We start from the raw sequence: 16,171 nt of genomic DNA, 5'->3' as shown, positions 1-16,171 counted from the left end.
TCACCAGGGGATGGAGTGAGTAAGCAGTGAGGGTTGGAGAGAGCTGGAGGGAAGGAGATCAGAGAGCCAAGAAGAAGGTAGAGAGAGAGAAAGAGAAAGAGAGAGAGAAGAAGAAGAAGAAGAAAAGACAGATGCTATAGCTATAGTCAGCTTACTGACGCCCGAGCGGGGTTATCGCTGCATGTGTGACGCGCATGGGGGTGTGTGTGTTTGTGACGGCAGCCGCAACAGCAGCAGGGGAGGACGGATCAAAGAGATTGTAGGACACGATGCATTTAGCAGCCTAACATCTACGCACACACACCGCAGCCGGCTAAACGAGAACACGCTCATACTACGCGCATCCGCACGCAGCCCACCCCACACACTCACACACACCACGCGTGTGTGGGGACAGCGCAGATGAGGCAACCACCAAAGGGAGCTGTGGATCTTGCCAGAAGCCTTTGGTAGGGGAGGGGACACCCGAGGTGGCTGAAGCCCCAGCAGGAGAGGTCGTAGGTGGGGAAGGGGTTGAACTGACAGCCGCCGTCGGGGTTTCTTCAGAGCTCTGGAAAAGTCAAAGATGGACACGTCCTTCATCCTTCTCTTTCTCCAGCCAGTGTGTGCTTGCTCCGAGCTGCGTCGCCGGGCTTGTCTGTCAGCCGTGGGGGGATTCGAGAACGCGCGGTGTTGAGAAATACACACACCGAACACACCTGGAGATCAGCTGTTCAGGCAGAACAGATCCACTGATACCGTGAGTGCCATTATCCAGAAGTTTGTCTTTTCCTCATTTACAGTACACCTCATCCTTTTGCCTGATCTTCATCAGCTCTCCATCGTCTGTTTGACAGCAGTCAATGGATTGTTTGGGATACACATCAGCATATTACCCACAATTCCCATTTACATCTTCAGATCCATTCATGACTCAACCTTTTTTTTTTTTTTACATTTGTATGGGATCAATCTCTACACGATATCCATTCTCATTATTTAATCATCCTCATCTTTGACTTTCTTTTTTTGTGGAACACAATTGAATATATTCAGAATTTTAAATTGAACAGTGTTTTTTATGGTCTGTCAGCGGGGTCCAATGTTTTAGGAACTTCAATGTGCTTCTTAATTCTGTTCTACTGAATAAACATATTCACATTTTGAGACAATATAGACGAGTAAATGAAGCAAAATTGACATTTTTGGCTAAATTTTGCATTTAAATGAGTTGTTTGGTGTGAGATTTTCCATTTTCATTCTGTTATTCATTATTCACTGTCTGAAAAAAAAAACATTTGAGATCCAAATCAGCATGAAAGCGAGAGCTCCCATCTACATTTTTGGCTACATCTTGGTTTTTATGAATAGGAACTCCATTTTCACAGAAAATGTTTAGGAAATGACTAGTGAAAATTTTACTTGCTACTACTTGTGTAGTTTCAGACCTTTTTTTCTCTCTGTGGAACATACATTGATATATACTGAATTAAATATAATAAAAAAGATTATAATACATAAACCAGTAGTTTTGATCAATACATTCAATTAAGTGTTCTTTACAGTATCTTTGGCTTTCTTTTTGTGGAACACAATTAAATATATTCAGAATTTTAAATTGAACTGTTTTTGGTCTGTCAGTGGGGTCCGATGTTTTAGGAACTTCAATGTGTTTCTTTATTGTCTTCTACTGAATAGTCTATTTGAGACAACATAGACGAGTAAATGAAACTTCATTTTCCTTTTTGCCTAAATTATGCATTTAAAAATTTCAGTTTTTGTTCTTTTTTCTTATTTCATCAGTTATTCACTGTCTTGAAAAACATTTAGGATCCAAATCAGCGTGATATCGAGAGCTCCCATCTACATTTTTGGCTACATCTTGGTTTTAAATAGGAATTCTATTTTCACAGAACATTTTCAGGAAATGACTAGTGAAAGATTTACTTGCTACTACTAGTGTAGTTCAGACCTTTTTTCCCCACTGTTAAACATAAATTGATATATTCTGAAGATTAAATATAACCAGTGATTTTGATCACAATTAAGTGTTCTTTACTGTATCTTTGGCTTTCTTTTATGTGGAACACAATAGAATATATTCAGAATTTTAAATTGAACAGTTTTTGTTCTGTCATCGGAATCCAATGTTTAAGGAACTTCAATGTGTTTCTTTATTGTGTTCTACTGAATATTCTTTTTGAGACAACATAGACGAGTAAATGAAACTACATTTTCCTTTTTGGACACATTATGCATTTAAGTGAGTTGTTTGGTATGAAATTATACATTTTCATTATTTTCCTTATTTCATGAGTTATTCACTGTCTTGAAAAACATTTGGGATCCAAATCAGCGTGATATCGAGAACCCATCAACATATCTTTGTTTTTTAAATAGAAATTCCATTTTCACAGAATATTTTTAGGAAATGACTAGTGAAAGATTTTTTTTCTACCACTAGTGTACTTTAGACCTTCTTTCCCCCGCTGTGGAACATAAATATATATATATATATTATGAAGGTTAAATATAACCAATACAATCAGCCAATTTAGCTTATTCAATTCACCTTTACCGCATGTCTTTGGACTGTGGGGGAAACTGGAGCACCCGGAGCTAACCCACAGCAGCACGAGGAGAACATGTAAATTCCACACAGAAATGCCAACTGACCCAGTCGAGGCTCGAATCAGCAACCTTCTTGCTGTGAGGTGATCGTGCTACCCACTGCGCCACCGTGCACACCTGATCAGTTATTAACGGTATGATAAAACATTTGGGATCCAAATCAGCGTGATATCGAGAGCTCCAATCTACATTTTTGGTAATATCTTAGTTTTATGAATAGGAATTCCATTTTCACAGAACATGACTAGTGAAAAATTTACTTGCTACTACTAGTGCACACTCACCAGCCACTTTATTAGGTACATCTTACTAGTACCGGGTTGGAATTAGTGTCCTTTGCCTTCAAAACTGCCTTAATCCTTCGTGGCATAGGTTCAACAAGGCACTGGAAATATTCCTCAGAGATTTTGGTTCATATTGACATGATAGCATCACGCAGTTGCAGCAAATTTTTGGCTGCACATCCATTATGCAAATCTCCAGTTCCACCACATCCCAAAGGTGCTCTATTGTATTGAGGTCTGGTGACTGTGGAGGCCATTTGAGTACAGTGAACTCATTGTCGTGTTCAAGAAACTAGTCTGAGATGATTCGCGCTTTTTGACATGGCGCGTTATCCTGCTGCAAGTAGTCATCAGAAGATGGGTAATGGCTACACTGTGGTCATAAAGGGATGGACATGGTCAGCAACAAAACTTAGGTAGGCTGTGGCATTGACACAATGATCATTTGGTAACAATGGGCCCAAAGTGTACCAAGAAAATGTCCCCCACACCATTAAACCACCACCAGCAGTCTGAACTATTGATACAGGGCAAGATGGATCCATGCTTTCATGATGTTGATGCCAAATTCAGACCCTACCATCCGAATGTCGCAGCAGAAATCGAGACTCATCAGACCAGGCGACGTTTTTCATTCTCTGTAAACCCAAGAGATGGTTGTGCATGAAAATCCCAGTAGATCAGCAGTTTCTGAAATACTCAGACCAGCCTGTCTGACACCAACAACCATGCCACAGTCAAAGTCACTTAAATCACCATTCTTCCCTATTCTGATGCTCGTTTTGACTGCAGCAGATCATCATGTCCATGTCTACATGCCTAATTTACGTTAATGATCAGTTGGACAGGTGTACCTAATAAAGTGGCCGGTGAGTGTAGGTTAGACCTTTTTTCCACTCTGTGGAACATAAATTAATATATTCTGAAGATTAAATATCTTAAAAACCAGTGCTTCGGATCAATACATTTTTTTTGGGATTCAGTGTTCATTACAGTATCTCCCTTTGTGAGTAAAGAAAAAAAAAGAATTTTAATTTCTTGCTGAACTAATCCCTTAAATGAATATGTGCTGTGAGAGCTGCTACTTCAGCATCTGTCCTGTGTTTTTATGGATCTGGATCTCCTCACACTCGGTGTGTTGCATTTATATGACTCCAAATCTATGCCCCAGTTATGAATTGACTCTATTAATGTTGTGTGGTGCAGAGGAAACCATGAATTACAGGGTATTGGATGGAATAAGGAAGCTAAACTCCACTCACCGGGATCCATTGATGTGGTGCTGTGGTCTCGCTGACCTATTTTGTGTGAGTGCCAGCAATGGGAAGATGGCATCTTGCCATCTCATCACTCTGAAAAAGAGACTTAGTTAGAATTAGATGCTTTTATTAAAACACATACAATCACATACGAATAACGGTGCTAAAACATCATGGTGAAATATGATCCATCTGCGGCACACATCTTTAGAGTAGAGGAGAGGAATATCGCATTTCATGCTTTCGGCATTACATCAGACACACACACACACACACACGGTGGGGATCTCACGCCTGCCAGTGTAAAGCGGAACTAATGCATCTTCAGCACAGAATTAGGTTCCCAGCTTCCTGCATTATGTCAGCGCACTAGGATACTGTTGCCTGGAAACCCACAGTTCCTTCTCCTCACGTTCCAGTTATAGAACACAGCTGTTTGTGGTGTGTTTTTAAGTGTGTATGTGTGAGGGAATCTATGGGAATGTGCAGGTGTGTTTGTGTGTGTTACCACATGAGTGTGCACAGATGTGTGAGTGATGGTAAATGAAGGAAAGGCAGATGAGTAGGTTGGATTGGGACTGAGGAAGGAATGGGACGAGAGGGAGACAATCTGAGATCAGAGTCTATATTAAGACATGCTGAATAATACAACAGAGAACAGCGCACTCGATGACATCTTCACAAAGTTGTAAAAATAACTTGACATAGTCTCTCCCTCATGCACACACACAATTGCAGGCTAAAATTCATTTCCTTCTGTGTGTACAGTCTACAGTGTTTGAGTGCATGTAGAGTAAGATAGTGGGTGGAATAAGACCATTTGCTTGTAATGTTAACTGAATAATTTTCTATAGATGGATGGATGGACGGAAGGACGAACAGACAGATAGATCCATGGATGAATGAATGGATGGATGGATGAATGGATGGTCAGATGGACGGATGGATGGACAAATGGACAGATGGATGGACGGATGGACGGACGGACGGATGGCGAATGATAGAATAACAGATTGATAGATAGCGCTTCTTAACTACACATCATTAAAATGATTGCATTTGGTATCAAAACGGATGGATGGATGGATGGATGGATGGATGGACGAATAGACGGATGGATGGAAGGAAGGATGGACAGATGGATACATGGATGGATGGATGGATGGATGGATGGATGGATGGATGGATGGATAGATGGACGATGGATGGTCAGATGGACAGTTGGATGGACAGACGGACAGATGGATGGGGAATGATAGAATAACAGATTTATAGATAGCGCTTCTTAACTAAACATCATTAAAATCATTGCACTTGGTACTAAAACGGATGGATGGATGGATGGATGGATGGATGGGTGGATGGGTAGATGGATGGATGGATGGATGAATGGACAGATGGGCAGACAGATGGATACATGGATGGATGGATGGATGGATGAATGGACAGATGGGCAGACAGATGGATACATGGATGGATGGATGGACGTATGGATGGATGGGTGGATGGACGTACGGATGGATGGACGGACGGATGGATGGATGGATGGTCAGATGGACAGTTGGATGGACAGACAGACGGATGGATGGATGACGAATGATAGAATAACAGATTGATAGACATCACTTCTTAACTAAACATCATTAAAATCATTGCATTTGGTATCAAAACAGATGGATGTATGAGTGGATGGATGGATGGATGGAAAGATGGATTGATGGAAGGACGGATGGATGGATGGATGGATGGATGGATGGACAAACCACCTGTAGAAAACACAAACCTTCCTCTCCCTGTCATTTAAAAAAATATATAATTATAATAATAAAAATAAACATTTATAAAGTGTGCTTCACACAGGTGAGTGGGCTTGACAAACCACCTGTAGAAATACTCTTCTCTCTCTAAAAAAACGCTCCCCCTCCTTACTCTAGCAGGAAATTCTCTGAGCACTAACAGTTCCTTTGTTTAATTAGCACTTCCTGTATGTATTGCCTCTTATTATTAAATCACTGAATGCCTCCTAAATTGTAAGTCACTTTAGACCAGGGGTGCCTAAACTCGGTCCTGGAGGGCTGATGTCCTGCAGATTTAATCTCCAACTTGCCTCAACACACCTGCATGGATATTTCTAGAAAGCCTAGTAAGAGCTTGATTAGCTAGCCGAAGTGTGTCTGATTGAGGCTGTAACTAAACTTTGAGGAGACTGGCCCTCCAGGACTGAGTTTGGGTAACCCTGCTTTAGACAAAAGCGTCTACTAAATGACTAAATGTGAATGTAGTTAATATATATATATATATATATATATATATATATTATATATACTTCCAGATGTATAATGCACAATGTCATAAATTGTGAATCATCTCAGACTGGTTTCTTGAACATGACAATGAGTTCACTATACTCAAATGGCCTCCACAGTCACCAGATCTCAAGCTACAGAACAAACCATCATTATACAATAACTTGCCTAATTACCCTAACCTGCCTAGTTAACCAAATTAACCTAGTTAAGCCTTTAAATGTCACTTTAAGCTGTATAGAAGTGTCTTGAAAAATATCTAGTCAAATATTATTTACTGTCATCATGGCAAAGATAAAATAAATCAGTTATTAGAAATGAGTTATTAAAACTATTATGTTTAGAAATGTGTTGAAAAAAATCTTCTCCACTAAACAGAAATTGGGGAAAAAATAAAAAGGGGGGCTAATAATTATGACTTCAACTGTATATCATCATTTTAGCCAAGTAAACATATGATAAACATGCTTTGTCTTGCTCTTTCTCCAGCAAATCAAATCTCAGTTCCCCTGAGAGCACATCTCGTTGTGTGTCTGTGTGCGTGTGTGTGTGTGTGTACATCCCACCTGTGCCTCTGTAGTTGTTTTGTTGTTTTTTTCCTAAAGAGCAAGCTCTCAGGAGGACAGAATGACATTGTGTGTGAGACACTCAGGTCTGTCTGTCTGTCTGTCTGTCTGTCATTCAGGCAGTCTCTCTGCTGTGCTGAAGGATGGATTCAGGGGAGGACGAGTGCACACGCTTCCTGCACTATGTAGAGGACAGCGGTCTGAGGGCGTATGACGAGCTGGTCATTCAGAACGCCTCCGACATCGCCCGAGAGAGCGACCGCGTCCGCAATCACACACACTGGACTTACCTACAGGAGAAAAACCAGAAGAAGAGACGGCAAGAGGAAGCCATTAAGAGGTACATACACACATAATGATTGTGTAAATTTAAATATAATGTGGAAATGTAACTATTTTACGTACTGTCAGAAAAAAGTGGCTAATTAGTACAAATTCATTTGATTTTTAAAAGGAGGCATGTCCCCAAAAACCACCCCTAAACCTAAATGTCACTGAGGATGAGCAAATCGTACTAAAAAATAAATGAGATAATACAAATTAGCCAATGAATAAAAAGACTTACGAATTGTTTTGAGACTGCGTTGGAATATACCACATAGATAAATAGTAGTTACTGTTTATTCATTGATTTTAACAAACCAAACTAAATCAAACTATTTACAATAAGGCAAGCAACTCATCCTTCATGGTTTTTGCTATTGTTTTAAAGAGATCAAGTACACATTTTTTCACAATAAATGTATGCACACTGAAGGATATCTATACACTGTAAAACCCAAAAAGTTAAGGCAACTCAAACCATTTGAGGAAACCGATTGCAACAAACCATTTAAATTAAAAAATAATCCTAATGAGTACTGTGAACTTAATCCATTTGAGTAAACGAAGCAATTTGAGTACAGTAAAACCCAATAAATGAAGAGAACTCAAAGCAACTGAGTATTGTAAAGCCTAATGAGTTAAGGCAACTCAAACCATTTGAGGAAACCGATTGCAACAAACCATTAGAGTTAAAAAAAAACTAATCTGTATGAGTACTGTGAACTTAATCTATTTAAGTTGAAGTAATGAGGTATTTAATTCATTTGATAAAGTTGACTCTTGGGTTTTACAGTGTAGCAAACAGAATACAAGGTCTTTTAGAATGCAGAGCAATCACCCACAATCTTTTTACTATGATCTACTTATCTATAGGGAGACGGAAACATTTTTATAAACCGTCTGAATGAATCTACAGTTGTGTACTGTAATTTATTTATTATTTTTTTTCTTTCACTATCCTTTAAATAATCATATTAGTCTTATTGTTCTTATTTGTATATTATAGTTGTTTTTAATTATGTTCATATGTATTACAGTGGAGGAAATAAGTATTGAACATGTTATTTTTCTCAGAAAACATATTTCTAAAGGTGTCGTTGACTTGAAATTTTCCAAGGATGTTGATATCAACCAAAGAATCCATATATGCAAAGAAAACAAATCGAATTAGTTTACAAATGAAGTTACGTGTAATACAATGTAATGGCACAGGGAAAAAGTATTGACCACATGAAGAAAGGAAGGTGTAGAACGGCATGGAAAGACCAGACAGCAGATAAAATCTCTCAAGTAGTTCTTCAGAAACCCTCTGTCCTTCATCATTGTAAATTAATAGTAAATTAATATTAGCTGCTTCGCTCCAACATCTCGTATGAATGTGATCAATACTTATTTCCCCCATTGTATATAATCACTCTATTATTTTTATTCATTGTATTATGTAATCTGCAATGCTTTGGCAATACTCGGCAAGTCGTGCCAATAATGGGGAGGGGGGGGGGGTCACTAGTCCTGAGCTCTAAGTCAATGAGGAAATGGCTGGATATCAGAGAGACAAACACAGAGTCAATGAAAACCTGTTGGCCATTATGGTGTGTGTGTGTGTGTATCTGTTTGCGAGATCGAGAGCAACAGAGAATAATTTAGAACAGACAGTTCTGCCAATCTAATAAAAGACAGACACAAAAGGATGCTCTGATTTATCCAACAGCAGCTTGAGGTGTGTGAGTTTGTGTGTGTGTTATCATATTCCAGTGCATTTGTATTCTCCTTTATTGCTATTTTAACTTCTGTGAAGCTAAATTTAGATCTGTAAAATATATGCAACCTATTTTGCTTTAGCAGTGACATATTTCTGAGAGGGAAAGGGTCTTCGATTATATTAAAGAAAAATAGGATCCATTTTTGACAGATACATTTTGTTGTTAGTTCATCATTTAGCATCAAATCCTGTTTAGTAATTTATGAAAATTAAACCAAATTCACTAACCAAATTGATAAAAATGATAAACAAAACAATGTTTTTAAACATGTATCAGAGTTGTGTCCTTCTGTGTTCTGTAATGCAAGAAAACAGAAATCATAGTACATCTCAACTTATAAGGGTTGCCAGATATTCTTAGGAAAAACATCCAATAAGTGCATACACAAATTAAACTAAAACTCAAATTCTTTACTATGTAAATAATCCATAGGTCTGTCACATTATATATTTTTTTGTAGTACGATATATAGCACCAAGTTTATTGCGTTACAAAAATTATAGAATTTTAAGACAATTTTAACACTATAACAGCATAATGCAAGTACACTTTTCCAAAGAACACATACTATTTTATTCTTATGAATATTTCATGTAATTATAGTCATTTAAACAATGTAATAATTAGGCATTGGAATCAGAATGTGAAAACGTGTATCCTAAACAAATAAATAGAAATAATAAATGTTAGTAAAAAAAAACTAGAGAAAAAAAGCAACAGATCTGCTTTCATTCGTCAGGGACCAACATAAAAAAATACTAGTAATATACGTTATTTAAAGTAAGTACTATATATATATATATATATATATATATATATATATATATATATAGTGGTTTTTAACCATACTAACACTGACACCTCTCAATAGAGAAGAGATAGTTAAAAATCTGTTGGGAAAAATCTGTTAAAATGTGGTTAGAATTGTTTATTTATGAGCAATATATATTGCATCACCAACATTTTTTGAGGACATGTCCACGGGTTGTCTGATAAGTCGATATATTGATTATTGTGACAGGCAATCCACAAGACGCTACTTGCCTTATTAAATCCATAAGCTTGATCATTTAAGCATAATCAGTTATTATGAGAGGACATGGCAACAAATGAAAAGTGTGCTCTGTGAAGCAGCCTTCTAAACATAAAATAAAATGTTAGTTTATTTTAATGCAAATGTTGTCATTGTTTTGAAGCATACACGCCTACACGCCTAAAGCCAATAGATTCATAATAAAAGCCATGAAATTATTCACATTTTTTAAGTCAGAAGTCATCAGAGTTGAGTAAACTTAAAGCGTAGTGAATGGGAGAGTACAACTTTTTACAATCCTATTTGCTCAAATAATAAAAGAAAGACTCATCAATAGTGTCATTGAGACTTTTAGAAAAAGGAAAAAAAATGTGTATGACTAGCTATGTTTCCATCTGATAATACGAATTACATTTATGCTTAAAACTGGAATATCGCACAAAAGAGGTGTGAATAAAGCAGCGTTTCCATCCAACAAGTCAAAGAGAACAAATCTTCACTTCCTGATTAACCGGCACCAAATGTCAAAAGGAAAAGTGGAATTTGCTGTGGTAGGAGAAGCTGTGTGAATCTTTTCTTTATTTAATAAATTACTTGCCTCAGAAGACAATGCTGACACGCAATGAACGTGTGGTGGCGTTTGAAGGCGTGAGATGCAGACCACAGATGCTCCTGACAATTCTGGAGGTCACTAATAATATACTAATAACACTAATACTGAAATGCTTCAGGCATTTTAGAAGGACCAAAACAACATTTCAGATGCTTTACAATGTGCTCAGCCTGCTGGTTTGTCCATTCACACACATTTTTATCATCACATGATCTCTTATAACAAAATCACATGACTTGTTTTAATCCGCGAACTGGAATTTTTTGGTAAAAGTATTCCATTGAAGTTTATGCTTAAATTTTCTTATCGAATAAAACATTTTTCCTACTCAGTTAAATTTTTTATGCATATTTTCAAAATTTATGCGCATCAAAATATGCATAAAAATTGGTGGATGGAAACATAGCTACTGACAATGGCACCCAGAAGAGGGTACAACATCCAATTGGCTGTCCCGCTTTTATACGCTGCATTACAAACTGTGCATTAGTACCTGGCATAAGCGATAATTAGATTATTGTAATTTGATATAATACATACATGAATACATATAAATATGCATACGTTTTGTTTAAAAATCTAAATACTAACTTTAACAGTTTTAAGATGTTGATGACCGTTAAACACGTCATACAGTCTTGTGTAAAGTGTCTATTTTGATTTAATGGGGACATGAATACTCAAATCATATGAGAGCCAGATGTCTGTATATTAACTTTTTGTGTGTGTGCGGGAGTTTAAACTGACAAGACATGACAAGACTTTTAATCTGGCAAAACACATGCAGATGTTTTCTTTCAGAGTATCTGAGGCACAAGCTGTAAATGTCCTGCCCTGTTCTGCAAACTGACCTGGAACAATAGTTCATTTGCGTTTAAACATATACACTACACAAAAACCCAGATTTGCTTCCATCCAAGTAAATGATCTATGAGGTATTTTCAGCTGAAACTTCACAGACACATTCCGGGGACAACTGAGAGTTAAACTACATCATGCAAAAGGGGCATAATAGGACCCCTTTAACAGATTTGTCCACCCTCTTTGCCTAGTTTTCATTCCTCCTGTCCGCTACCCTTTCTTTTTTAGCGACGTGTCCTCTCAACCCCCTCATTTTCTCTTCCGCTGCCCCTTTAACCCAACATTTCCTCCTGTTTGCACCCTGTAATCGAACCCCAGATCCTTTCCTCCTTTTTAGCATCTCTCTGACAGCTCTGAATTGTGGCCCTCTTTTCATACAGATTCAGACACTCATACCACAGCAATGGGGTGTAAGTGGGGTGTTCTTCATGAGGAGAGGAGGTCAATGACACTTTGAACGTTTGGGTTCATCTGAAGGTCGTCTCTCTCACCCTCAAGGCTTTTTAGTGGGATTAAACAATCAGGATTACAGCAGCCAGATGAAATTACATTAATATAAGTCATGAAAAAGGATCACATATACATAATTATTATGCAAGCCAATTTTGTAAATATATTTTTCCCAATCAAATTTCAAATCACATAAATTGTAATTATTATAACTGTTGAGGGCGGCACAGTGGCTCAGTGGTTATCACTGTTGTCTCACAGCAAGAAGGTTACTGGTTCGAGTCCCGGCTGGGTCAGTTAGCATTTCTGTGTGGAGTTTGCATGTTCCCCCATGTTGGCGTGGGTTTTCCCCACAGTCCAAAGAAATGCGCTATAGGTGAATTGAATAAACAAAATTGGCTGTAGTGTGTGTGTGTGCGCGCATGTGACAGTGTATGGGTGTTTCCCAGTACTGGGTTGCAGCTGGAAGGGCATCCGCAGTGTAAAACATATGCTGGATAAGTTGGCGGTTCATTCCACTGTGGTGGCCCCTGATGAATAAAGCGACTAAGCTGAAGGAAAATGAATCTATGAATGAACTATACATTTTTGCATACTCTGTAAAAAATGCTGGGTCCCATCGATTTAAATTTAAGTAGACTGAACATAAAACAATTAAGATGTCGCAAAAAAAAACTCAAGTAGTTTGAACAAACATAATTTTTTTGAGTATATAATCTATATACTATCAATAATCTATATGCATATAATCTATAAACCTAACACGGATTAGAAGTGAAAAACCAAATTAAAAAAGCATTATTATTAGGGCAGTTTTTATGGGCGCTGCAAAGCCTATTTTAGGGGGGCTGTAGCTATATTTCTACTCAGGCCTCCTAGAACTTTCCAACCCCAGTTAACTAACCCCCAGTCCTCACTTTTTGCGATCTCCCATCAATCCCCCTATAATCCCAATAATTATTTAACACAGGCTCATTGTGAATACATACCCCCATAAACATTTCTGGAGAGCACGAACTATGTAGTCAGAGGTACAAGTAAACAAGTAAATAACAGGGTGAGAATGTGGTAAGATCCGGAAACATGGTAAAAATCTGGCGGCTTTTCTTTTTCTGGATTCATTTTGAAAACACTATCGGTTGAGGGCTGGTTGGGTCAAGTCAAAAAATACAGGTTAAATGAGCCAAAAACAACATGTAAAAGTCCAACCCCAGTTAAATAACCCCCAGTCCTCACTTTAGTTTGCGATCTCCCATCAATCCCCCTATAATATAAGGGGTATGTATCCATAATAAGCCTGGGTAAAAATTATTACAATTAATTGCATTAATTAGCAGAAACTTTTATCCAATGCATCCTCCAAATGAGGATAATAGAAGCATTTCAGGTCATGAGAGAACAGCAGTATATAAATGTCATAAATTTGGATTAGGTTTTTATATTTTTATCAGACAAAACAGGAAAAACAGTAAAGGAATAACTAAAAAGTACTACTGTTAGTGTTAAGTGTTTTTATTAGTAGTATTATTGTTTATTGGTTTTGGTATTATTATTATTATTATTATTATAGAATGATGCAATACAAGAAATACAAGCTCAGATTACACACAGAAACACACATTTGAATCAAATGTTCTCATTTTTAGAAAAAACTGCCTTTAAAAACTGCACTGTAATTGAAATCTACATGCACAAATTGAAAAAGTGCGACAAAATAAAGTTGATTGGCAACCCAGGCTCATTCTGAAAACGTACCTCTATATACAAGTCTGGAGAGCACCAAATACATCCCAGGAGCTATGTTTTTTTCCAGTTTTTGTTTTCGCAAATCAACCAGAGGCCACTGTGTATGCTTCTTGAGATCTCAAATTTCTCTCGCACGTGCAATTCGAGCCTGCTGTTTTCATGTAAATCCACCAGAGGCCGCTGTCGTCTGATGCCGAGTTCAGACTGAGATTTGATAGTTGATTCTATTTCATCATTCATTCATTCATTTTCTTTTCGGCTAAGTCCCTTTATTAATCCGGGGTCGCCACAGCGAAATGAACCGCCAACTCATCCAGCATTTGTTTTACGCAGCGGATGCCCTTCCAGCCGCAACCCATCACTGGGAAACACATACACACATTCACACACACATACACTACGGACAATTTAGCCTACCCAATTCACCTGTACTGCATGTCTTTGGACTGTGGGGGAAATCAGAGCACCCGGAGGAAACCCATGCAAACTCCACACAGAAACTGAGCCGAGGCTCGAACCAGCGACCTTGCTGTGAGGCGACAGCACTACCTACTGCGCCACTGCTTCGCCCTCTATTTCATCATAATAGCTATTAATTTTTACATTATTTATTTACAATGAAACAGCTCCAAATTAACATAATTAGTCATTTGGGGAGTTTTTAAGGGGGGGAGGGATCCCTTATTATGGTAGGCATATCCCTTATTTTCACATCCCAATGTTGACAGATATGCATCTTTGAGCACCTTCAAGCACCAATTTGCCTGTGATTTCAGGCATTTGTCAGCGAGTCAAAATCAGGGCTAAAATCATGCAGTCTGATCTCAGCATGACTGATTGACTGACTGACTAACCGATCCACTTGACCCACCTTCCTTCTTCCCTAAATCCAACCAATAGTATTTTTAAAAAGCACAGATTGACCCGCCCACCAACTTCCCTAAACTAAAAGCAATCCAGAAAAAGAAAAGCTCTCGCCTGATTTTTACCACGTTTTACCACATTCTCACCCCATTATTTACTTGTTTATTTTATTATTTGGCTTCTGTTTTCGTCTTACCCGCTTTCTGGAACCGTTTTTCACCAGACTCGAACCCTGTCATCGTGGTCAACTCCTCTCTGTGTCTCAAGTCCACTGACATACATGGCGAGCTAACGGGACAAACTGGTAACAGCAGGAAAGGTGAGGTTAGCGGTCGGCTGGTAAGCGCGAAAAGGAACGCCGTCATACTGCCCCATAGCATTTGTTTTAAAGACGAAATGCAGCCATATGTACCTCTGGCTACATAATTCGCGATTTTCAGAAATGTATATAGGGCTGCGTTTTCAGAATGAGCCTGTGTTAAATAATTTTAGACTTTAGATGTTGTATTTTGGATGTTTCCAATATATTCCACCTAAATAACACTTAATAAAGAGCCAAAAAAGCCTAAAATATTAAAACTGACATGTGCATTAAAGCCAGGGTTTTTGCCTGAGGTGCAGTATGAAACTGGTCAATTGTAATCAGTATATGGACTTGCATAATAATTCTGCACACACATGTAAACAGTGGCAGTGGGAGGGTCTACACACTCACACCTCCTCGGCCTGGAGAGGGTCTGTCACCATGGAGACAGTGGGGTGAGTTTCCATGGCAACAGTGGGCTTGGTCTTGTCTCTAAATTTAGACTGCGAGCCCCTGAGGACACAAGCACACGCTCCCTTAAAACACACCACAATAGACAGGTTTGGATATGTCAGATTCACACACACACACACACACACACACTAACACACACACTAACACTAACACACACACACTCACATATATATATATATATATATATATATATATATATAGAGAGAGAGAGAGAGAGAGAGAGAGAGAGAGAGAGAGGGAGAGAGAGAGAGAGAGAGGGAGAGAGAGAGAGAGAGAGAGAGAGAGAGAGAGAGAGAGAGAGAGAGAGAGAGAGAGAGAGAGAGAAATGCACACCCATGAAAGGACACACATGGGAAAGTCTGGATCTGATGACCTTTTAATACATACATAACATCAGAAATCCTGTTCCAACTCATACAGTATATGCGAGTGCGATTGTTGATAAGGCTTTAAATGAAACTGACTGTGATTGGACTGGGAATTGAATACGGATTTATAGACACAAATGTTCCATCGACATACAATGTAGTTTCTTGTATTTAAAGATAAATAAAGGAAATCGTTAAGTGTGAAATATTTTGAGTTGTTCTATAACATAGCATACAAACCTTTATGTTGAGTTGTCTCAAATAATGTTTAGTTGTATGTGTTTATTTATTATATTCATAATATATGTGTGTGTAATGTGTATATTTATTATTTTCATAGAAATAC

The 16,171-nt window shown here is 38.1% G+C and overlaps 1 protein-coding gene across 1 annotated transcript in view; it reads left to right on the top strand.

Annotated features, from left to right (window-relative positions):
- The first annotated feature begins 218 nt into the window (after positions 1-218).
- nyap2a (neuronal tyrosine-phosphorylated phosphoinositide-3-kinase adaptor 2a) overlaps positions 219-16,171 on the top strand; it is a 76,419-nt gene continuing 60,466 nt past the window's right edge. The window contains 2 exon segments of the mRNA XM_056473037.1: positions 219-739; positions 7,145-7,365. Coding sequence (XP_056329012.1) covers positions 7,169-7,365 — 197 coding nt within the window. The 5' untranslated portion in view covers positions 219-739; positions 7,145-7,168.

The sequence above is a fragment of the Danio aesculapii genome, chromosome 15, assembly GCF_903798145.1.
Source record: "Danio aesculapii chromosome 15, fDanAes4.1, whole genome shotgun sequence".
Classification (NCBI taxonomy): Eukaryota; Metazoa; Chordata; class Actinopteri; order Cypriniformes; family Danionidae; genus Danio; species Danio aesculapii.
This window is presented reverse-complemented; position numbering and strand designations above follow the sequence as displayed.